At 31.2% G+C, this 25657-nt stretch overlaps 2 protein-coding genes across 2 annotated transcripts; both read left to right on the top strand.

The window, feature by feature from the left end:
- Positions 1 to 1201: 1201 nt before the first annotated feature.
- On the top strand, positions 1202 to 22317 carry LOC128390386 (uncharacterized). The gene is made up of 3 exons (XM_053350098.1): positions 1202 to 1979; positions 2098 to 2271; positions 21855 to 22317. Exons 1-3 carry the CDS (start codon positions 1919 to 1921, stop codon positions 22118 to 22120), a joined length of 501 nt encoding a protein of 166 aa, XP_053206073.1. The 5' UTR covers positions 1202 to 1918; the 3' UTR covers positions 22121 to 22317.
- A 665-nt stretch (positions 22318 to 22982) lies between these two features.
- Positions 22983 to 25526, top strand: LOC128390369 (pinin-like). Its single transcript, XM_053350081.1, has 6 exons — positions 22983 to 23603; positions 23706 to 23819; positions 23922 to 24168; positions 24385 to 24540; positions 24641 to 24779; positions 24860 to 25526. Exons 1-6 carry the CDS (start codon positions 23491 to 23493, stop codon positions 25465 to 25467), a joined length of 1377 nt encoding a protein of 458 aa, XP_053206056.1. The 5' UTR covers positions 22983 to 23490; the 3' UTR covers positions 25468 to 25526.
- Positions 25527 to 25657: the final 131 nt, after the last annotated feature.

Genomic DNA, 25657 nt, shown 5'->3' with positions numbered 1-25657 from the left:
CGACAACCAATGAAACTAATTCAAATATTGATTCAAAGATTAATTTGACGCTTTCTTCACTTCCAACAAAAAAATTGACCAACAAGTCAATCAAAGATTTTCTCGTTCGAGACAAGAAACTTGTGGATGTCTTATCAACAAAATCCAATGTGGATAAAAGAGTATCGGGATTAAAAATAATTAAACCAGGATCAACTAAAAGTCTATTCTATCTTCTCAAATAATCCATTTTATCGATCGAGAAACTTTAAAAAAGCATCAACTGAACTTCATTTCTTTTTCATCACAATTCCATCATTGTATCATCTTAACTTTATTTCAAACTTTCAAGAAACCGGAGCAACGGAAGAGGATATTTATAACTTTTGTGACCAAAGTTGGCCTGAAGAAGCGATTACAAACCTGATCTCTATCGGTGAAATTTATGCTGTCGGTGTAATGAAATATCGTTTTGTTCATCAGTCTCATGTTTACCATTGGTTAGTTCATTCATATTCTAGTGGAACTGGATCAACGGAAGCGGACAGATCAAAAGCGATCTGTTTTATACCCAAACTATGGAAAGACGCCTATGGAAATGTTCACAAGCCGATATTGTTTAATTATCTTTCCTTCGTCCTGGGAACACTTCTTCTTAAACCAGGAATCACGGAAGAAAAATTATTCATTGAATGTTCTGATATTTTACCTCCTGTTCAAGTATTAGACATAATTAAACTTCTCGATTCGCTTGGTTGTATTGAAAAAATTAACATGATACAATCAAAATCGATAAGTTTATTTGACAATTCAGATGAACTTGATAATGAATATTATGAGAATTTAACATCAGAAACTATTCTTAATGAAATTGATCACAATTCAAATCAATCGATGAAAAAACAATCTAATTTAAAAAATGTTACCTTTTATAAAGCAACACCAATTTCATTTATTAATCTTTGTCAAGTGAAAGCAATTTTAAAAGTCTAACAAGAAACATATAAACTGTATAAATATATTATCAACAAGCTGCCAAGTGATAAACTGAATTAAATTACAACAACAATTTTACGAATTAATCACAATTCACAGAAAAAAAACTTAATTTCCATTGGATTTGACACAAAAATCTACTAAACCCAAAAGCGGAGAAACCAAAGTTTCAGCAAATGAAATTGAAGCTCTAATGTCATGAATAGTTGCAAGAGGTCACCATGTAACTGAACGAATTGAACAGAATCGATTAGTTTTCATCATCAATTTTCATGTCATGATAACTGGAAGATAAAAGAGAGAGAAGGAGAGAAACTTGGAATAGATAAATTCAGACCTGATGAGTCTCGTTCTTGAAACTATATCATCATTTTATCCTCATGTGAACACCAAGAAACTACAAAGTGAATAATATATAAATTGTGAAAGAAAAGAAAAAGTAATAAACAAGAAAAAGGAAGAAAATAAAAAGTAACTCAATCGAAGAACAAGAAAAACAACAACAACAATCAAGAACATTTCGACGATTGACAATCGAAAGTTCTAAGTTTGAATGAGAAAGAAAGAGAGAATTAGAAATCGTCAACTCAAGAGAAACAAGTTATTAATATAAAAACGAACAGAGAATTGTCTAAATTGAAGATAAGCGAAAGTGATCAATCAGAATTTTGTTATTCGTTCCCAAAGCTTCAAAGTGATAAATCAAAAAACGAAAAAGTGTCCAAAAAATTGAACCAACGGAGGCCAAGAAAATCCAAGGAAAATTCAACTAGAATGTTAATCTCTTAATCCAGTTAATCCATTGAGAGAGAAAAAGTAATGATCTTCTCATTTCCATTTGAGAAAAACAAAAAAAAAATGATTAATTGATATTCACTTTGTAATATAAACTGAGAATTAAGTTAATCAATCCAAATTGAAGAGAATCAACTTTTTAATCACAATGAACTCACCAAATTTAATCCTACTCATCGCTTCCTTGTTTACATGTTACCATGAAATCGGTGAGTAATTTTCACCCAATTAACACAATTAACTGAGTAAAAAGAGTTGCAGTGAAAAATATAACGTAAAGAAATTATTTCCTAATCAATATCTTATTTTATTCCGATAATTCATCAGATGCAATCGATTGTTTTAAATGTGTTTCCATCGATGGTAAAAATTCATTATGTGAAGATCCTTTTCATAACAATTACTCAAGTGAAGTATTGGAATCACCATGTTGGGCGGGAAGGAAAAATCGTAACGGTAAATTTCCAGCATCCGCTTGTATTAAATTAAGCGGAACTTTTGGTAAGTAATTAACACTTTTCACTAAATTTCATTTACTTAAAATCCATCATCATCACCAACAGATTAGAACCTTGAAACATGTAAACTCAATTTAATCTCATTATTCAATCTCCATGAAATCATCATGTTGACTTATCAGAAAGGATTTTTTTTCTACTTCGAGTTATTTTTTTTTTCAACACTATTCTTTTTACGATTAATTAAATCGTGTTATTATTATGTACATTTAGTTAATGACTTTGTCTCTTTTTTTTCGAGTTTTTTTAACATGATAATTTCGTAAGAATATCTTTTCCCTCCCTGGTGGAAACGTGATTTAGGTTACACACATTTTACTTGATTCGTATGGTGATACAGATACTCAGTTACTATTTTCCACTCCCAGTGTAATATAAATAGCGATTGGATTTTTCTCTTTCTTTTCTTTCTTTTCTTCTCAAGTTGATCAGTTAATTCAGAGGGAAAATTGTGTGTTCAGGTTGACGTGAATTACATTGAAAAAGATTATGATACTTTCCACCTTTGAACGTGACTTTCAACTAGAAAAGAAGAGAAAAAATAACAGAGAGAGAGAGAGAGAGAGAGAGAGAGAGAGAGAGAGAGATAACATCATCATCATTACCTTTTCTCTTTGACCAGAATCATCCTCATGGTAAATTCTTGATATTTCCTTTCATCATCATGATATTTATCATCTTCTTATCATGATAATATTTTATCTCTCTCATATTCTGAATATATGTATTAGTTTATAGTCAATTCTTATTGATAGATTATCATCTTATATTTTTTATCTTCATCACCTTCATTATCTTAACTGTATGTGTCCATCATCATAATATATTGAATCTCATGAAAAAGATTTCATGTTCACCAGAACATGAATATAAAGTTAATTTGTTTTCTTCATCTCTCTTTCTCTCAAATTCAATCTCTACCTGTTCTTGAACTTTTTTTTTATAAACATTCAGTAAACTTACATGAGAAGAAAAAAAGAAAAAAATTTTCTCTAAATCCAATTGTAATTCAATTGAATTTAAATTGAATTGCTATTACCTTTTAGATATCCATGTGTCAGTGGTATTTGTTTTTACCAATACAATTGTGTCACTTATCAAATTGATATATAAATGTAACGATATTAGAAAAGTGATTTATTGATTTCAACTCTAATTTGTGAAGAGCAAAAATTGTCAACTAAATTACTTTAATCAATCAAATTAAAGACACACACAAAGTACAAGAGATTTACATGTTAATTACTTTACTACAATTTAATCACAAGTGTAATTAACACCTAAACAATGATAATCAAAGACCTTTTATTAACCTTTCTCTCTCTTGTCAAAGATACATTCAGTTAATTATTATGTAACATAATTAATTGTTGATTCATCTTCTTCCTGGGAAGTTAATTAGTTTAACTCTCAGATAATTTAGTTAATATACTAACACACAAGTATAAAAGGTTATTAATTGTTGATAATACAATGATGATGATCATGATTCCTTTTGATTATTATGATAATAATTTCTGTCTGTTGGTTTAATGTTAATTCATGATAACGAGTAACAATTTAAGATCAATGTTGATTGTTGATTGTTGATTGTTGTAGTTTTCTGTGTTTTTATTATCATTATTTTTGTTGTAATCGATTGAGCTACTTAACTTTAGTTCATTATATCAACTGATCATCATTAAATTGTCATTGTAATTGTCTTAGGTAATCCATTGATTATTTGCTTGACAATTGTATGTACTAAGCAATTAAATTGTTCATATTGATTTTTATGATAGTTAATCATTACCATTTGTTGATTACTAATGAGAACCAACATTCATATGTATTGTTATCATTCACTATCAAGATGAAGACAAAAAATTAACAACAATCAACTTATTAAATCAAATATGATCAACTTGATTTCATTAACAATTGTCAAATTGTATTCAGGCAAATGTCAATTACCTTTAGTTGATTTATTTTTTTGCTATTAATACAAATTCAATTGTTATGTTAATCAGTTGATTCTGATTGTTGTTATTATAATAATAATGTACATTTAAATTGTTGTTACCTTTTTTTTTTGTGATTCACTTGATTGTTATTAACAGTGTTACGATTGATTTAAATTGAATGAGACAATTTGATTGCCAATGTATTAATAATAATATTATTTGGGTTTACAATTTGATTGCTGATTAAACTTTCCAATCAAATCACTTCAACTGTTTAAATTAATTTGAGTGGTTAAATTGAATTGAACCAATTCAATTCACTCTCATTTTTTTAAACACTAAAAACTAATTACAATTAACCTCCAACCAGATCTATTAATTATCAATTTATTTACAAATTTGATCATTGGTTTGATAATTAATTGTAATGATGACAATTGATATCAACCAACAATCAACCAACTAATCATCTAAATATGTATTAACCTAAATTAATCTCATGAGATTTGAATTGCTTATCTAATTGTATTTTCAGGCTCATTAATTATCAATGATACTTATAAATGGGAAAAGTTAATTGGTTAATCAGAGGTTGGTAGAGCTAATTATCAATCCGATAGAATGTGATTCAAGTTAATTGTTTCAATTCACTTAACTCTTTGAAGATTTAATTTACTTTTAATACATAAATTGTAAATCCATCAAATTGAATCGACTGTCAAAAACTAGAGATGAAAATAAATATTAATGTTTCTCGATTATCATAACAATTTATAAATTGTATTGAATTTTTTTGCCTCCAACTCAATCAAATTGAACCATTGGAAACAAAGTAAACTGTGTTTACATTGAAAATAACGGTAAACTTGAAGCTAGTTTACTATTTGTTTCTTTCAATTTGATTGTTTCCAGGAATTGAATTTGATTAATCAATTTGGGTTTTCCTGTTTTCTACAATAATAACAATTTAAACCAACTACTATCATAATCAACAACAATTTATTGATTTCTGTAACTCAATGATGGACTAGTAAATCCCATAGATATTGATCAGTTTAAAGTAATCATTTTCATCTCGATCAACTATATTAACTGTAAATCCAACTAATGGATAACTTTTTTTTTGTTACTCATCAGATAAAATTCAAAAATTCATTCATTCAGAGTTTTCATCATGAATCTGGAACATTTTCCTCCAATAATTTCAATTGATAAAAATATTAATCAGATTTCATGGATTACACAATTTAGAAAGAGGAGAAAAATTTCTGGACTTGATAATATAATGCTCATAAACATTGTGATCAATATTGAAACTCATGATGAGATATTATCTGAATTATTACCATGATACTTTATTTACCGTTACCATAATCATCATTATCATTATCATGAATTTCTGGTTTGAATTTATCTCCATGAAACCAGAATTTCCCATAAGCAAAAGGTAGAGAGAGGAAAAATTTCTCTTGAATTTAAAGAATTGAAAACTCAACATGATAGTAATGATATATTCTTGTATACATATACTAATATACCCATGGAATCCATTGTCAGAATTCAGAATCAACATCCTGAATATAAATCTGAAAAACTTTTTCTTAATCTCAACAGTCTGAGGTGGAGGAAAAAATTTCCTATTTTCATTGAATACAAATGAATACAAATGATGAAAACCTATCATTCAATTTATTATATTACATTCACAATGAACAAATAACCATGATGATTTTATTATCTTCATTATCATCATGATATCCATACAAATATAATAATAATAACAATGAAAAAAAAACTTGAAATTACAACTTTCATTCTAGAATCACTTGAGATGATGTAAACAAATGAGATAAAATTTCAAGGTAAATACTAAATAATATATAACAATCAATTTGATATTAATTCATTGTTTCAATCTTAATATTATTTACATTATTTTCATCAATCTAATGGCCATGGTGATGATGGTCATCATCATCATCATGGTGACCATCATCACCCATCATATAAACATATCAACAATCAACGAACCATTAAAACTTATTCAAACATGATGAATACCTCACGATAACATGGAGATATAAATTCAGTTTCTGTCAACTGATCAGATCAAAAACTGAATCATATTAATCGGAATTTTTTGTTCCTCTTTCATATTAATCATCACCATCATCATTAAGATGAGACTGAAAGAATCTTGAATATTATCATCACAAAGAGTAATGACCATCAACATTACCATGATAATAATTTATTCCTATGGAGATTTAGTTTTACCGTTAGAATTTTTTTTTCTTTCCACTTTCATTATATTACTATAACTTTGATTCTCTTCTTCTGTCTTAATGATGAAGGAAGAGAAAAATAATAATAATAATAAAAGATATAAATCCCTTGATACTGATCCATATTCTTATCCTTAATTCCTGTATCATGTTCACAAATGATCTCGTATTAATGATATTCATCCTCATCTTCATCTTCATCCTCATCTTCATCTTCATCATAATATCACATTTATCAACTTGAATTATTTACCTTGACATTTGTATTATACTCAGACAACTATCAACATATCAATAAGTTACAACTTTGTTTCAATTTATTTAATTGCTGTTAGTAGATTAATATTGGAATGAGATTAACTCTCTTTCCCTGATTATAATTAATTGTCCATAATTAATTGTCCAGTCTTTTCATAGCTGTAACAAATTGTGATTTACCTGTTTGTTTTTTAGACACTTAATCAAGGTAAATTAAATAATAAATCAAATCAACGATAACTTTTACAACTCATATGGGAATTGAATGTAATCCTAATATTACATTGGTTTCTACTTAATTGTTGTATTAATATCTAATATTTATCTGATTAGTTGTAGCACTTTATTGTAAGGCAGGAATTTTGACCTCCTTAACCTTTCCCATGGATTCTAGATTCAACCTAGATAATCTCCTCTCTTCACTTCTATTTAATCCCTTTTTCTTAATTACTTTTCTTTTGTCTTAAAGTTTTGCATTTACTTTCATTTTTACCCTCAAGTTAAACTTGGATTATGACTAAGCTTTAATTAACCTTTCGAATCACCATTGATACTCATCATGGGAACAAAAGCTAATTTCCAAGTACCAACCCCTTTTTGCTTTACAAAGCCTAAGAGCTTTTATCATCATTTCCTTTTCCTTTCTTGCTGCTATAAAAGCAATTGACCCTCTCCAATTCATTAGGAGTCTTATTGAAGTCTTAGGAGTTCAAAGAAGTTTACTGATGAAGTGTCCCCAGTAACTAATTGAGAAAGTAATTTTCAAATTTTGTGTTTTGATAAAATAAAGATAAACATTGTGTTTATTGAAGTCTCTCTCTCTCCTCCACCTTATTCAAAAGCGTGTTTTCAATCAATAAGATTGTAAGTGAATTACTAGATCTCCGATCCAAAAGAATCTGATCTATGATCTTATAAAATTTTTTGAGGATAAGATCGAATCTCTGAGTTAATCTCAGGTGAACCTTTCCGCTCTAATTTATTTAGAACTACAACCCCTCAAAATGGCGACCTAGGCAGGATTGGTAAATTAGTAATCAATCGCCCACATCTTATTGATCATCTTTAAAGTGATACATCAGTCAACAACTAAAAGTGTTTAGTGTTTTGTTACCGTGACCATCTTATTTCTTTGAGAAATTTTGAATTCTTGTGAATTCTAGTATCGTGAATCTACTCAACTGATATTGAGGTTTCAATTCTCAACCTGTTCCGTTTGTCGGAATTTTCGTTTCAACTCCGTTTGTCGGAATAGCCCGTGATTTCCGTTTGTCGGAAGAGCTTTTTATTTCCGTGTGTCGGAAGGTGTGGAATCCGTTTGTCGGTCCAGTTTTTGCTCAATGGCTAATTTAAGGAAACGTGTTGGTAGACCTAGAAAGGCTACTCAACCTTCAAGGGTTGTAGAGAACCAATCAGATTTATTGGTAGAGATACAAAAATCCATCGCAGATTTGACAGCAGAGGAAATGTCAACCATCTTGGATAAATGGTCGGTAAGTGTTGCTTTCAGGGGCATTATCCCTCAAAGATTTCGAGACTGTGTAGTTACTCATTTAGCTTTAGAAGGTGTTAAATTATCTCTTGATGAGATTAATAGATTGAATGTCGATGACATCAACTCATTTGTTGTACCTGAGTGGACAACTAAGTTAAGATGAGCAGGTCTTAGTGAACAAGACATTCAGTTAATCATTGAAAAATTAGGCAGGAATATCGATTCCTTTAAACATTGTAAGCCTGAAGATTTAGAAAAATTGAATTTAAGTGTAGGAATAAGAAGAACTCTTGAGAAGTTCATTTCAATGATTAAGCCTACAGAACCTAGTAATTCTACTCTGATAGACGAGGTTTGTCCTCCAAGAGAAAGACAGAGAAATTTAGATTCTAGTGTTTCATCAATTCATTCCGAGCCATTGAGACCTAGAGAGCAAACAAGGGTCAATTTTCAAAATTGTTTACCCAGTCAACCTGAGATAAATGTCTCAAATTTAGGTCAATTTCCTCAGATAAGGATCTATCAAGATCCAGTAGTTACTGAATTCAGAAGAGGAGAAGATCCTTATGAATGGTTATTCAAAACCGAGAAAAGGTTAGCCTTAGAAGATGTAGATGAGTCTACTAAGTTGAGAAGTCTTCGTAAAGGTTTTGCCTATGAAATAGCACACTTAGCCGATCTAATCGATCCTGGTGTGACTACTTATCAAGAGTATGTCAAAGAATTATACTCAAAGACTCTCAGTACTACAAGTAAAGCTAATGCGTTACAAGAGTTAATGCGGCTAAATTACAAGTTCGAGGAAACACCAAGTGAATTCGTTTCCAAAGTTAAACGTTTGGTAACTAAAAGCCAAGGAAAAGTCAGTGAAGACACCATGTTGGTTTTTATCCTTAATCATCTTAGTGAAGATATTAAGAAGGAAGTTCTTCGACAACGTGCTAATAAAAGCATCGAAGACATTACCGAAGCTCATCACATTACCACGAGCATCAAGCTAAATTGAAAGAGCGTCGAGCTCAAGATAAAAATGAACACAAAGGTAATCGTTTCGACAGGAAACAAAATCATCGTGATAATCGTCACAAATCAAATGATGAAAAGGAATCCAATTCAGATGGACATCCTAAGAAAAAACCTTATAAGTGTTTCAGTTGTGGATCAAGTGATCATCACATTCGAGATTGTCCTAAGAAGAAAGGCAATCAACAGCTTGATACTGATAAATCTGAATCAGGAAAACTAAACGAACCTGAATCAATCAGAAAAAGTGAACGTGTTTCAGTTTTGTTCACATTAAAGAACCAAGAAAAAACATTAACAAACATTGATGGTTCTGATTTAAGTGACATGCCTACTGTGGCAGTGAAATTGTTTTCAATCAACAAGAAGTTAATCACTTCAGGTGATGTACTCATCGATACAGGAGCAACGACAACAGTAATTGATAGTGACCTCGCCAAAGAGTTGGGAGCTCATTTATTGGAATCTCGTAAAAGACTTCAAGGTGTAGTTGAAGATTGTCCGTTGGAGACAATTGGAAGTTCATATGCTATTATCAAGCATCCTCACATGGAAGATGCTCGCATCCTAAAACTACAAGTCGCCAGAGATTTTACACCAAAGTTGTTATTTGGCAATTTATTTGCTCATTTATTTTACATGGAAATAAATTCCAGTGGAGAAGATTATAATGTAATCGTGAAAGATAATCCACAAGGAAGGTCTTACGAACCTAAATTTAACATTCGATTTTGCAGCCAGAGTGAAACTGAGCTCATCATCAAAAATGCTCCTCCTTTAAATGAAAACAATCAAGAAATTTCTGAGTTCAAAAGTGAAAAGACCCATTCAAATGGTCTAAGTGAAATTTATTCCAATTCAAATGGAAGAAGTGATAACAAAATTATGTTTCCGGACCAAAAAAGTGAAAAAGCCTTTAACGAGGAACCAAAAATAAGTAAAAGTGTCCGTGATGATCATCTATTGTGTATCAAAGAACTTCGTATTCCAGAGACAATTATTGGAGAATGTTCAAGTGAACATAAACCCTTGGTAAATGAACCAGAAATCAGTGAAATTCTTAGTGAAGAAGAATTTGAATCGATTTTACCGATTTTCAACATTGAACGAGATAAATTGAGTTTATCTCTACAAGAACGTTTATTGAAACGAGTTAATCCTGAACTTTCATCATCTAAAAAAGATGAATTACTTGCTGTTCTTCTAAACTACGAAGATGTTTTTTCTCTCCATTCTCATGATCTTGGACTCGTGTCTCATGAAATTTGTCCATTTACAATCGACATTGGCAACAATATTGTACCTTACGCTAAGCCTTATCCTTGTTCAGCCGTGAAAAGGAAAGCATTTGAATTTGTGATTAATGATCTACTTAAAGCAGATATAATCGAACCATCTTCAGCCTATGGCGGTAGTCCAGCTTTACTCGTGGATAAACCGGATGGATCTCATCGATTAGTTGTAGATTATCGTAAGCTAAACAATTTAACAGCCATTCCCCCCTATCCAATGCCTCGGATAGATGACTGCCTGGAAGCAGTGAAAGATTCAACATACTTTAATATGTTGGATTTAGCTCAAGGATATTTTCAAATAGAACTTAATCCGAAAGAGAGACTTAAAACAGCATTTTGTACGCCTGATGGTAAATACCAATTTAAAAGGTTACCTATGGGATTATCAGGAGCCCCTTTCGTGTTTCAAAAGTTAGTGAACACCGTTTTGCAAGGCTTACAATACAGTGAATGCCTTGGTTACTTTGATGATGTGCCTATCAAAGGATCGACATGGGATGAACTCATCAACAACACTAAAATCGTTTTGGGACGATTAAGAAAATTCAACCTGAAGGTGAAAACCGATAAGTGTAAGTTTGGCTTTAATGAACTTTTATTCCTCGGCCACATTGTGAGTGGAACCGGAATTAAGCCTGACCCTGGAAAAGTGACCGCACTTAAACGCTTACCTTATCCAACTTGTGTTAAGGAACTCCAAAGTCAACTTGGATGTTTCAATTACTTCAGCAGATATATAAAAGACTATTCATCAATAGCATCGTGTTTGTATCGTCTAACTTCAAAAGACAAAAAGTTCATCATGGGTTCTGAAGAAAAAGAAGCCCTGAATCGTTTAAGAGATAGTTTAATTGAAACAACTATGCTCGTTCATTATCAATCGCACCTTAAGCATAAACTCTCAGTGGACGCTTCAGACGTCGCCGTGGGAGGAATACTTCTTCAGGAAGATCCTGATGTGAAGTCAAGTGATGATGGTAAACCAGTTCCAATTGAAAAGGTAAAAGCATGGAAGCCGATAAGTTTCTTTAGTCAGAAGTTACTAAAGCATCAAAGACCATATTCTGTGTCTGAAAAAGAGCTACTAGCGATTCTAGTAGGTGTAAGAAAATTTCGTCACTATTTAGAAGGAGAAGAATTCCTGATAGAGACGGATCACCATGCGTTATGTCAATTACCTCGTATCAATTTTAAAAATTGTAGACTCCAACGTTGGAGCATCATTTTATCATCATACCGCTACAAAGTGTTATACAAAAGGAAAACACATGCACCAGATTGCTTTTCTCGCTATCAAAATGAGTGGGAACATCGAAATATAATCGACCCCGAAAAAGACTTTGTCGATAATTTATTAACAGTGCGATCAATTCCACCTTGGGATGTGGAAGAAAACAATGAATTAAGTCTGAATTTAGTTCAATTTGGATTGAATAAATCAATCGTGAAAATGAAAAAACCCGATTTGATATTGTATATCAAACAATCAATTCCATGGATGGATAAAATTAAAAGTTACCAAGAAGCTGATGAAAAATGTGTTAAAATTAGAAAACTTTTAGGTGAATACCTGATAGTGCTATTCATCGTCAATATACAATTAGAGACAATCTATTGTATCGGAAATCAGCTCAACCTCATCAAGTTTCAAGACTTGTTATTGGTCAACCAGTTATTGAACAAATTTTTGAAGAAGTTCATTCGTCCCCTTTGGGAGGACACTTTGGATGTGAAAAGACCTACCTCGAAATTTCAAGGAAATTTTGGATGCCGTACCTCTATGAAGAAGTTCAAAGGTTATGTAATAAGTGTTTACCTTGTCAGTTATCTAAACCCTCTAATAAAACCCTCTCTGAAGCCCATGCTAAGCCCATTCCTGATAGTCTATTTGAAAGACTTGAGATGGACGCAAAAGGTCCATTGACAATTTCTTTGTCAAGAAGAAAGATTATTTTAGTATTAGTTGATACACTAACCCGTTTCGTCTATGCGAAAGCATTTCCCAATCAGAAATCCCCCACTGTTATTGCGTTCTTGAAAGAGTTTTTCAAAACTTTCGGATATCCCAAAGTTATCCAAACTGATAGAGGAACGAATTTTCTGAGTGACGAAACTGAAATCTTTTTAAAAGATCAAGGAATTAGGCATGAGATATCAAATGCATATCATCCACAATCTCAAGGGATTGTTGAACGAATTAATCGTACTTTGGGTGAGAGATTAAGAATTCTTATTTCTGAAAGAGGAACTGAAAATTTTGACGAACTCTTGCAATCAGCAATTTATTCCATAAATTCGTCCGTACACAAGATAACCCGCTTCACTCCATTTTTCCTAACCTTCGGTCAACATCCACGAAAACCGATTGACAATCAGTTAAACTTGCCTATTGCGAACTATTCAGTAGTTCAGGCTCGTAAACTAGCTCATGCTAGATTAGTTGCACAACAAGATTATTATCTTAAAGTTGCTCGAAAAAATGAAAATCCATCCCCTTATAAAGTAGGTGATTTAGCCCTAGTTAAGAAACATAGTAATTCAAATGAAATTACCCAGAAACTGAAGCCACTTTATCATGGCCCACATATTGTTTATGGTGTTAAGAAAGGATCAGTTTTGTTACTTAATCCTGAAACTATTGAGTTGTTTTCAACGAACCTCTCAAATACTAAAGCCTACAATGGCGAACCTAATGAAAAGGTTAAAGAATTAATCAAACAATTTTTTGATATTAATTCAAAAGATTGGTTATCTCAACCTGATAAAGTAGATCAAGAAAAAGAGACGGAAGATCTCATAGAGAAACCAATTCTTAACACCAATTCAATTGATAAAACTATTGAATTAAACTCAACAGAAGATTTTGATTTTCAATCAAATATTGATCTTGATTCCTATTCTGAAAATAAGAAAGTTAAATTGAAAAAGCATGCAGATCATATTATTTCTCAGTCACCTCAGAACATTATCCCAATTGACCCTGATTCTGATAACGATACTGACAATGGTAACATGCGAATTACAAGATCCAAAACTTTGAAAAAGTTTCATCAAATTTTGTTGATCCAAACAATTAATCATCTTGGAGATGATAAGAAGTCAGTTGATGCTAATGACTTTTTGAATTGTAAAGAGTTTAAACGCTTAATTGATTTAAGCTTAAACAAACAAATTGGCTTTATGATTAATTCGTCTAATCAAATTTCCGTTGCAATTAAACGCTCAAATTGCTTTTTTAAACTGTTTGCCTCCATAGCAACAGAGACAATAAAAGGAAGCCAACTAATTAATCGCCTCATCATTTTCGTATTGGCCTTCGAAGCGATCACTTCTCGTTATTCTGACCTTTACAATTGTGTTACATCTAATTCATTTAGAGATAAAAAGTTTCAACTCTTTCTTTGTTTTGTGATAAAACAAGTCAACCTCATCTTTAAAAATTGTTCATCTTTAATGGATAAAATTACTCATTCAGAGATTGTGCCTGATAAGTGTGACAATGTATTTCCAATTGAGTCGGAATTCAACACACATCAAGTTGGAACTGACTTTTCGTCACCAAATGGTAACGGTGAACATCCCACTTCACCAACTGTGTCATCATGCTCAGGAACTCATTCAACAAGAAGTTCCGATGACAAACCCGAAAGTGTATCTCGAATTGATTCCGAGTATTCAACATGGTTATCTGCGTTTAAAGATAACTTTGACCTTCCAGCTTCAAGATCTGGAAGTGAGAGCTCACACGTTTCTGAGAGTAAGGAGAAATCACTCGTGAAGAGTGTAAACAAAACAATTTGGAATTCGCCAGAACTTTTCCCTAGAGGTGTATTTCCTTGTCCCCCAGCCGGACCATTACCTGATTATCTCTCAATGAAAGCTTATGAAAAAGCCCGAGCCGAAGTCTTGGAAGACTTCAAAGAAAATAAAAAGAACCTTGAGATCTACATCCAATTTGTTAAGGAAAAACTCAAGCTTAATGTGATTGATTCAACCCAAATCCTCGATTCAATCGACTACAACAATATACCTCGTGGCCTGCCCCCTTCCAAAATTATCTTGGAAAATTTGGAAACTGTTTTAAATCAGTTCATCTGCAACTTTTGTGAATCAATTTGTATTCAACCTTTAAATTGTTGTAATTGTAAGAAATGGTATTGTTTCAAATGTGCTCTTTGGTTAAGAGAAATTATCACCAAAATTAACTTGGTTCCAGTTCAACACAAAGATGAATTCCTGTGTATTGATAAAGACTGTGTTGTTCGTATTTCCAATGAACAACCATATTCTCGAATTAACCAAATCGATTGGTCATTATCGTCGTCTCTCAAGAAGTATTTCGACGCCAAACTTATTTGTAACCGATCTTTGTGTAAGGAGCAACTTGACGCTGTGAATTATCCAGCTCATTCTTATAACTGTCGCCGTGGATACTTGGAGTATCACCTTAACTTTACAGTTAAAACACCATTTCGCCATGGAGCAATTCGTGAGGAATTAGCTCTGGTACCAAGAAAATTATCAAATTTGGTACCTGCTCATTTAAAAGGAGCCTCTCCATCATCATCAATTCCAACCTTTTGGAACAATAAGTTCAAGCTTTATGCTTGTTTAGTCCAGCAACGTGAAGAAAATCCAGATGATCCTTCACTAGGACCAGTTTCAATTCGTCGACATACCGACTTATCTCTCCAGTGGTGGACAAATTATAAACGGGTACAAGACCCTCACAACCCTCTTTATGACGGGGAACAATTCATTCAAGATATTGGATTTGAACCTACTGTTGGCTCAAGACCTCATCCAAGTATCTTGCCACGTCCTCACACTTTTAAATGGAGATCGATCCCAGGATTTTTACTTCGTGAATCTACTGAATGGATCAAATATTATGAAACTAACAATTGGATGCACCCTGGTCGTATCTACAGAACTAATTCAGTTAGTTCAATAAGTTCAAGTGTGTCTCTCGCCTCTGACATTTCAGAAGTTGATCAACCATGGATCCGAATTAACCCCTTTACGAGGTTAGAACCAGATCAAAGGCGCGGAGTTGAACAAATCATGGCTAGTTTCCCTAGCATAATGACCCCATCGACCGGAATTCGTGATAAAACTGAAAAAAGAAGATTCAGTGAAGAAACAATGAGAAAAAGAAGAAGACTAAAGGAAGCCTTCGATAAACGACCGAAAGCCGTTCTTCCTCCTCTTGATGAGAAGTTTCAATCAGCCATCGCTGCCAGTGCTATTGATTTCAAGAAAAAAGATACAACTTTTATCACAATGGCCTGTGTTAGAGTCTTGAAGGTAATAAATTGAAACCAAGACCTTGTTGGATAATAATTATTGATGGCAACCTTCAAGTTGTTTATGAAACTTTGTTCATCATCCTCGTGTCGAGAGATACGATACTCATTGCCATGGTCTTCGTGAGAAAGACCTTCGACATGCTAAAAGTCTCCAAACTGCTCGAGACCAAGTAATTAAATACCTGTTAGTTGCCGATGTTATCGTAGGTGCAGGAATTTACAACCAACTTTCAGCGTTGGGAATTTCAGAAAGTGAATTCTGTTATTTTAAACCTCACATGAGAGAACTCACCCAATTCTTCTCTCCATACAAAACCTCAGCCATCAACTTGAGCTTGATTGCATTTTTAGTTTTCGGAGGTTATACAATTCCTAATAGTGCACATTCACCAGCCTTAGAAGCTATTACTACTATGCAACTGTACTTGATTTTCTGGAAAGAAATAGAGCAAATGTGTAACGATCTTAAAGATGGTATTCACAATTCAAATGTGACCTCAACTGTTGGTAATACCAAAATATCTTCACTCTTGTATCTTTACTCTTTAAAAGTAAAAGAAGGTAAAGCGAACTGGCCCTCAAATTGGCATCACTATGGACATTTCAAGGAACGAGATGATCCAGAATTCAACTCTAACTGTGTTACCCCTGATGACACCCTTATTGAACAAGGAAAAAGAGTCAATCCACAAGCCCCCATGTTGCCAGAGATTCAAGAAATTGATGAAATTGAAGATCATCAACCAACCACTACTACAGTTCCAGATGAACCAGTAGCCGGACCATCTCATCAGTATGAATCACCCCATTCATCAACCCAATTGGATGAATTAACAGTGTTCGTCACCGACAAACTCAATTCAACTGAGAAAGAAACTCATCCTACCCCCGTTCAGTCAGAATCTGAACCAGAAAGTTCTTCAAGTGGAACAACCACTTCAGATGAAGAAGATAAAAAGGACGATGAAAAGAATCAACTGAGATTGATTTCGACAAAGCCATGGATTCCTATTAATCAATATGAACAAGATGGAATCACAATTGAAAAATGAAAGTGTCCTACTCATTACCAGTTCTGAATTGAAATCAGACATGAGATTACCTATTGCTAAATCTAATAGAATCTCATCAGAAAGTTTAAAGAAGTATCTTAATCAAAAGAGACGGAATATGTAAGGCAGGAATTTTGACCTCCTTAACCTTTCCCATGGATTCTAGATTCAACCTAGATAATCTCCTCTCTTCACTTCTATTTAATCCCTTTTTCTTAATTACTTTTCTTTTGTCTTAAAGTTTTGCATTTACTTTCATTTTTACCCTCAAGTTAAACTTGGATTATGACTAAGCTTTAATTAACCTTTCGAATCACCATTGATACTCATCATGGGAACAAAAGCTAATTTCCAAGTACCAACCCCTTTTTGCTTTACAAAGCCTAAGAGCTTTTATCATCATTTCCTTTTCCTTTCTTGCTGCTATAAAAGCAATTGACCCTCTCCAATTCATTAGGAGTCTTATTGAAGTCTTAGGAGTTCAAAGAAGTTTACTGATGAAGTGTCCCCAGTAACTAATTGAGAAAGTAATTTTCAAATTTTGTGTTTTGATAAAATAAAGATAAACATTGTGTTTATTGAAGTCTCTCTCTCTCTCCTCCACCTTATTCAAAAGCGTGTTTTCAATCAATAAGATTGTAAGTGAATTACTAGATCTCCGATCCAAAAGAATCTGATCTATGATCTTATAAAATTTTTGAGGATAAGATCGAATCTCTGAGTTAATCTCAGGTGAACCTTTCCGCTCTAATTTATTTAGAACTACAACCCCTCATTATTAATGATTGATGTTTAAATAGCTTTGCTTATGGTTAAATTGTTACACCTTAAACAGTGAGTGATCATTATTACAATGTATTAATAATTACATATTATTAATATTTACTGTATTGTTTAATCAATTGATTATATAATTAAGTTTATTAACTGGGAGTTTGAAATGATATTGATGTAATATAAGATTGATTTAGATTTGATTGACTGATTGATCATGTTCATCATTTCTTGATTGATTGATTACTTTCATCAACTTTTGAAAATTGATAAGAAAAGTTTCATCTGATAATCAACCATTAATATACTAATGAGAGGATAACATTTATAAATTAATGGAAAAGGAAAGTGATCTGATTAGTTAAAGTAGATTAACAATCAAGCTTATTGATTAAAATGATACAATTCATGATAATAATAAGATGATTCAAAATTGATTCTGAAATTGATTTGGACTGGAGTTCATCAGGTAATTCAGGATAACAGGTCAATCTTATTTCTCATGGTGAACATGGTAAATACACTGAATTGATGATGATGATGATGATGAGGATGAGGATGAGGATGAGGATGAGGATGAGGATGAGGATGAGGACGAGGATGAAGATGAGGATGAAGATGAGGATGAAAAGATTATAAGAAAGAAACGGAAGAAAAATGAAAGATGAAAAGATGAAGATAATGATGAGGGAAAAGTGAGTTTTTTCAATAGAATGAAAAAAATCTTATTCTCGTTTACTTATCATCCTCATCTTCATCTTCTCAGATTCAGTTTTTATGTGTGAATTGAAATAACCTTTTACACATGATGATGATCAGGGGAATGAAAAAAGACCATGATTGCAATCATGGTGAAGAAAATGCAACAATAATATTAAGGTTTTACCTTGGAAATGTTCAATTGATTGAGTTGATTTTTGTTCATCCATTTCGATTTACCTTGATTGTTTAATCATGTTTCAAGATTGAATTGTGGATAATGATCATCATTATATTCTGTTGACAATAATAACATGGTAACAATTGATTTTAATTGTTAACAAAGGGAGAAAAAAAAAGTTGGTTCTAATCCGATTAAGTTTCACAATTCACTTGATAAGTCTGTAGTCAATTACTTGGATTAACAATCAATTCTAACACAATTTCCATTCTTGATTATATCACAATTTTGTTGATTGTGTTTTAAGCAAATTAAATTTTCCAACAATAATCAGTGTTAATTGATTGAGATTTTCTTATGATACAATTTTCATAATAATTAGGAAAACTTTTCCCTTGTAAAATTGTAAATTTCAAATAAACAGTCATTAAATTGTAACAACTATTGTCATGATGATGATGATGAGACAGAAATACATTGTCGTAAATGTATCATAAGAAACAAACAAATTGATGGTGATGAGAAAACTGCCCCAGGCTAAATTACCTTTTCTTTCATGGAAAAAAAAAGAAAACAAAAATATCGAATAACTTTTTTTTCCTTGTTTCGAAAACAAAAAAGTTCTAGTCTTATGTTTTTCTCTATTTGATTAATCTAATGTAGTTAGTCTCATATCTTCATCCATGATTAATTAATCAACAGTGATTAACTTAAACAGAGAGTTGATTAGATTGAGAGACTTTTTTTCAGGTTGATTATTTAATTATTATCATGATAATGGTTGATAAAAGTGATTAACTAGTGATGGCTCTGGAATGTGATGATATTAACCTTAAGCAATGATTAGATTGATTAATGATGAAACTTTTCCATTTTGATTGTTGTGTTTGGTAAATTCATTGATTCAACAATAACAGCAACAATTAAGGTCATAATGTACTCTGTGACAATTAACCTTTTCAATTCATTGATTAAACGTTAATCAACATTTTCACTTTAGGGTTAACCAGGTTGACTATACAGTTAATTTAATTGTAGTTGGAAACAGCAAAATTAACCAAATGATAATAAATTATTGATGATAGTTGATTCAAAAAAGCAAAACAATTTACTTTTTAATTGTAAGGTAAATTTTTGATTACGATTAATAATCAAGGTTTAAATCTCGTTGGTAATTAAATTTTTTCGTTGCATGATTGTAACTGATTAATTTCATCACAGTCTTAAAGGATTAGTTGATTGTCTTCCTAGGGAATACAAAAAAAGTGATTGATTACTAAACGAAACTTAATCTGTTGATAATCTAGTTTGATGAAAATACAGCAATCAATTTAAATCATGATTAACAATCAGCTTTATAAGATAATCACTTCATTGTTGTTGTTAAATTAAAAAAGGAAAACTTTTCTAATAATAAAGCTGTGTAACAATTAATACAATTAGGATGGGACAATTAAAAATATCAAATTCGTAACTTGTAATCTCATCAACAAGTAATTGAAATCAGATTAGATTATCGTCAAAATTAATCGTAACATTTTCCCTTACCACTGATTAACATTGTTAACTTAATTATCAACCAATTAAAGTTTATCATCCCAGAAAAGTTAATATCCAACAATTGAGAATGAGAAAAAAAAACAATGGAAACTTTCATTTTCTTAATTCAATATCATCCATGTAAAGTTAACAATTAAGTTAATTGTCTTTTGAGTAGGTTGCCGATTTTACTAGTAATTAAATTGAATTACCTGATAATTTATATTCTTAATCTTCATCCTATTATCCTTTTGATTTCTATCATTATTCTGATATATTTTCCTATTCTATTCTAATGTAATTTTCGAAATCGATTTTTTTTCTTATTTTTTCTGTTCATCTTCTGTTTCTAATATATCACATTTTCAATTCGGTTAACTTCATCTTCTTCAAGTGTAGTTATTTGTATATTTCTCTCTCTCTCTCTCTCTCTCCCTCTATTCTACTACTACTCAGATTCCCATGTGAATTACTCATCAGAATGGATCGATTTTCAAATAGACTGTGATAAGTAATTTTCCCTCCCATTCACTGAACTTTTACCTGAACATGAATATGAACTCATATGAATACAACTGAACATTTGACTTTGACGATTATCATGGTTACATTTACAATTGATAATTTTTTGCTCTCTCTCTCTCTCTCTCTCTCTCTCTCTCTCTCTCTCTCTCTTTCTTTGATAATAATCAGTTTCAAATGGTTTTTGATTATATTTTTCATGGTGAAATTGAATTACTCAAGTTGATTGTCATTGATTGTAACTTTTTCAATGAGCAATTAACTTTTCATAGTCAAACTCACTCATCATTGAGTAATTCAAAGTGATGATTATCATTGACTTTGATTGTTATTATTGTTATTGTTGTTTTTATTACTTTTCCATCTGAATCATTGATTTAATAAGTGACAATTAACCTTTAGTATTATTAACGATTAATTTTCATTCATTGACATTTGTTTCATTATTTTTAGTAATTTATTTTAAATCTTCTAGTTTCATTGTTTACCTAATTGATTAATTAATTTTAATTGCTCCTTCTTCAATGTAATTCAATCAGTTATTATATAAATGTAATTGGAGATGAATTTTAATTAACATTGTTATTTTTGTTTCACAATCAATTAGATTTTCATTTACATGGTTATCATATTGAATAAGATTCAAATTTAATTGATATATTCTATAATGTTGATACCATTACTATTTACGATTGAATTTCATGATTAATCAATTGTATTATTTTACAGTTTCACATTTTCATTAGATTTAGTTAATTAACGATTATTTCAACATTAATTAATTTCATTTCATTAATTAATTGTAACAAAATCATCACAATTTCATCATCTGAATAATCATCTTAATTGTTGATGATACATGAAGATGGTGGTTGATTTAATCAAAAAAAAACCTTGATTGTTTGACTTAATACTCTGGGAATTGTAACAAAAAAATAAACCTTTATTATCATACGAATCAAATTTTGATGAATAATCAAGAGTAGTAATTAAGTTAATCATGTACATTGTATGTTTATTATTATGTTCATGATCATAAGCTGAATCAACGGAGCCATCTATTGATTATCATTTCTAATAGTAACAATTAAGGTTAATTATCTCTAGTTTGATGATTAGATTGGTTTCTCTTGTAATAATTTATTAATTGTTTTTTTTTTCTCTCTAATTGTTACAATCTATTTCTTTCAGAGAGTTCAGGTGTATCCATGGTGGTACGTGATTGTGCACTGGACAGCGGCAGTTTGACCACCGACACCGAGTTGGTCAGAATGTCCCATTGTGGGGCATTTTATTTTGACGGTGATTATATTTCGGGCTGCGTTCAAAGTTGCTTCGAAGATGCTTGTAACAATTCAAACAAAATTAACTTTTCACTATCAATGTTACTCTCATTTCTTTCATTACCTTTATTAATTGTTAACAATTTACAACTTCTTCCCATTCCCAATACATAAAAACAAGTTATCATTTGATGATTTTCATTTTAAAATCCACCACCACCACAATAATAACAATACAAACACAACTTAAATATTAATGTTGATCAGTTTTTGTCAAATATTATCAAGAAAGAAAAACAAATTTCAAGAATTAAATCAAATTAATGTTACTTGTTATTAATAAAAATCAAATAAAGGAAAACTTTTCATCGATCAAACCTTTGCCAATACTGTCCAGTTGATTACTCTCTTTGTTGTTATTATTGGACAACTTTACTGACCTCAAAGAAAAACTAAATGACCATCAAACCTTTGGATTAAAGTTTCTAAAAGTTGATTAGTTGTGATGGTTTGATGTTTGAGAAATACCTTCAAGCTTTTTCTGTCAATGGTCAGTTGGACATTTGAACATTTATCGAAAAAAAAAAGATTCAGAGTATTATTACCATTATTTTTTTCTTCGACAAGTTGAGAGCTCATCAAACCAACGATGGTTAGAATGACCCAATCAAAGGTCAGTTTCTCCCTTTTGGTATTGTCACAGATTCTCAAGATTCGATTGGAAATGAAAACAAACTTATTTTGATCAGAATTCTCTCTTTAGATCATCTAACCTTAGACTTCTACATGCTCACTAACACAATCTCAAACTTGAAAGAAGAATAATTGGAAAAGTTTCACAATTTAAATTAATCTAAATTTAAATTTTCTCTATTAAAACTCTTTTGCTCGAAAAGCATTTTAATTATTAATAAGATTAACAAAACTAATTTCGATTTATTCAAATTTCGAATTAGTTCTCAGCGAATTCAACAGATGGCGACACTTTTGTTCCATGTTTTGTTTTGTTTTTCGGTGAAAAAAAACGAATGTTTAACATTTCTAACCAAATTGTTTATCTAATTTAATTATTTTACTTTTCTCTTGTCAATGTATTTAATTGTAATTCGTTAATTGTAAAAAGCTACCTTGGTATATTCTTCTTCAGTGTTTTCTCCATTACCTTTCACCGCAAGTTAATTTTGGTTAATCGTTTGATTGTCTTGGTTTACATTTTGTTTTCTATTTTTTTCCTTCTTTTCTTTTCCATGTTTCTTTTCATATCCACATAGACCTTTGAGTATTTTTCTTGTTTAATCTTCTTCCATTTGTCTTTATTTTATCGGTATCTTTTCTATTTTTCTTTCTCTTCTGCTTTGTTTATTTGATTAGCTTTGTCTTTTTTTTCTATTCTCTTCTTTTCCTTCTCTTTTTGTATGTTCAATTCGCCTAGTTGTGTATGTTCATTGTCCACCTTCAAGTGAAACTGCAACAACAACAATAAGAGTCACAATTGTTCCTCTTTTTTTCTCAATATTTATCATCTTTTATTATTTTCTAATATCATGAGCTCCATTTTAGATGCTTATAATTCTCTGAAATCAGAGTTTAATAAAGTGAGCAAAGATTTACAATCAGTTGATGATAATTTGAAAAAATTGACTGGCGGTCAATCAAGGTTTGTATGATTTTGGTTACAACCTTTTTCCACTCTCACTTATTTATCTGCCCAATTGATTTATTTTCATTCTTTTTCTCTCTCTCTCTTTCCCTCTTTTAGTTCAAAAAGAAATTTAAAAAGAACTGCCCTTGAAAGTGATGGAAACTCTTACATCGATAGTAATTCCGAGGAACCAGCGAAGAGAAATAAATTCATCAGCAAAGCCTTCAGCAGGTAACATTTACTGATATGTTTTTCCATAGCAATTCACATATTGTTCATTTATTATCCGAACGCAATTTTATTCTAAATTATTTTCTCGATATTCTTTCACAGAGTCCATGGACCTAACTGGCAACCTAAAGATCCTGCTGGAGACAATGATGATAAAGAAGATCTACACCATCGCCCTGTATTGTTATCTCAAGTTGTTTCAGCTGTAAAAGAAACTAAATCACGAAATGAAGCACTGGAGGAACAGCCACCAGATGAGAAAAGTAAAGCTCGAAATAGACGAATGTTCGGTATAATTCTAGGAACTCTACAAAAATTCCAATCAGAAGAGTCTCAGAGGAAACAAACGGTACATACATTTCATGTATCCACTTATGAAATAGTATTGAAATCTCATCCATTAGCAAAATGATTGATCAGAATCAAGATAAAAATCCAATCAAAATCGCTACTCTTGTGTTGTCATTATTATATTCAGTTAATCTCGAAATGTTGTTGACATTCTATTGATTTGTTTTTCTCGTGTAATCACTGAAACTAAATTGTTTACCTTTTACCCTTATAGACTGCGAGGAGAGCTCAAATCGAAGAGAAATTGGATCGACAGGCTGAAAAAGAAAGGGATGTCATAAGAAAGGAGAAAAAAGAACTTTACAAAAAGAAGAGAGAAAGTCAAGCTCATCTAAGACGAATCGAACTTAAAATGGAACGAGTTCAAGTTGTAAGTATCCAGAATTTTGGAAACATAGAGAAAAGTAATCACTCTTATTCATGGAATTTAAATTAATTGTTATTTTATTTCTCTTTTGTCTCTTTTCCAGCATCAAGATTGGGAAAAATCACACAAAACGTTGATTAATTTCATTCAAACTAAAACTAAGCCTCATTTGTTTTACATGCCTAAAGAACATACTGATGAAAGCGAGAAAAGATGGAAACAAACCAAAGATAAATATCGACGTAAGTATAATTATCATTGCAACGTAATTAATCATCTGATAAACTTAATTGTGTTTCTTTTTCTGTTTATAATTATTCAGTCATACTCGCTGAGAAACGTGCCAAAGTACAAAAGGAATTATCTGAAATCGATGAAATGTACAAGAAAGAAACTGAATTGGATGACGAAATGATGGATGATCGTGATGATGACAACAATAAATCAATGGAAATGGATTCACATGAGAATACAAATTGCGAGGCAATAAGACCAATGGAGGATACGATAGATCAAGTGAAAGTTTGTAATCGTAGGGATGAAGTTACTGATAGGATAGATAATGAGAAAGATGAAACTAACATTGATTTAGAAATTAGTCAAAAAAATAGTAACAAAATTAACAAGTACAATAAGAAAAAAATTAATGATGATGATGAGATTAAAAATAGTAATGAAAATGTTAAACTTACTAAGGATAACGATGATAATAATAGAATTGATAATGAAAGTGAAAAAAGTAATCGAACCAAAAGTGACAGTAGTAATAATAATCATACCAACAATAATAATAACGGTAATAATAATAATGATAAAACTGAGACTAATGTTGACAATAAGACGGATAATCAACAAAATGATGCAGATAAATCATCATCTGAACAACTTGCCGAAAAGGAGTTCGAGCCAATCTATGATGATGATGAATAAATCACCAAGCGAAGAAACAATTTATTTACTTACCATCAAACTCTTTTTTTTTATTACAGGTATTTACTCACTTGATATTCATTAATCACAATTGAATACAATCAATGAAGTATTAATATTAATTGTGAGCGAAAAGTAAAACAAACAAAAAATCGCAAAACCAATAAACAAACAAATGAACAAAAAAATT

This window comes from Panonychus citri, unplaced genomic scaffold (genome assembly GCF_014898815.1).
Source record: "Panonychus citri isolate SS breed McGregor unplaced genomic scaffold, ASM1489881v1 Contig00119, whole genome shotgun sequence".
In the NCBI taxonomy this organism is placed as follows: domain Eukaryota; kingdom Metazoa; phylum Arthropoda; class Arachnida; order Trombidiformes; family Tetranychidae; genus Panonychus; species Panonychus citri.
This window is presented reverse-complemented; position numbering and strand designations above follow the sequence as displayed.

Bases quoted from the DNA above. Each gene is read 5' to 3' on its own strand.
- LOC128390386 (XM_053350098.1), top strand. From the start codon at position 1,919: ATGAACTCACCAAATTTAATCCTACTCATCGCTTCCTTGTTTACATGT. The intron at 1,980-2,097 runs GTGAGTAATTTT...ATAATTCATCAG, and splicing joins TACATGTTACCATGAAATCG to ATGCAATCGATTGTTTTAAA. The intron at 2,272-21,854 runs GTAAGTAATTAA...TATTTCTTTCAG, and splicing joins TAAATTAAGCGGAACTTTTG to AGAGTTCAGGTGTATCCATG.
- LOC128390369 (XM_053350081.1), top strand. From the start codon at position 23,491: ATGAGCTCCATTTTAGATGCTTATAATTCTCTGAAATCAGAGTTTAAT. The intron at 24,541-24,640 runs GTAAGTATCCAG...TCTCTTTTCCAG, and splicing joins AAATGGAACGAGTTCAAGTT to CATCAAGATTGGGAAAAATC. The intron at 24,780-24,859 runs GTAAGTATAATT...ATAATTATTCAG, and splicing joins AACCAAAGATAAATATCGAC to TCATACTCGCTGAGAAACGT.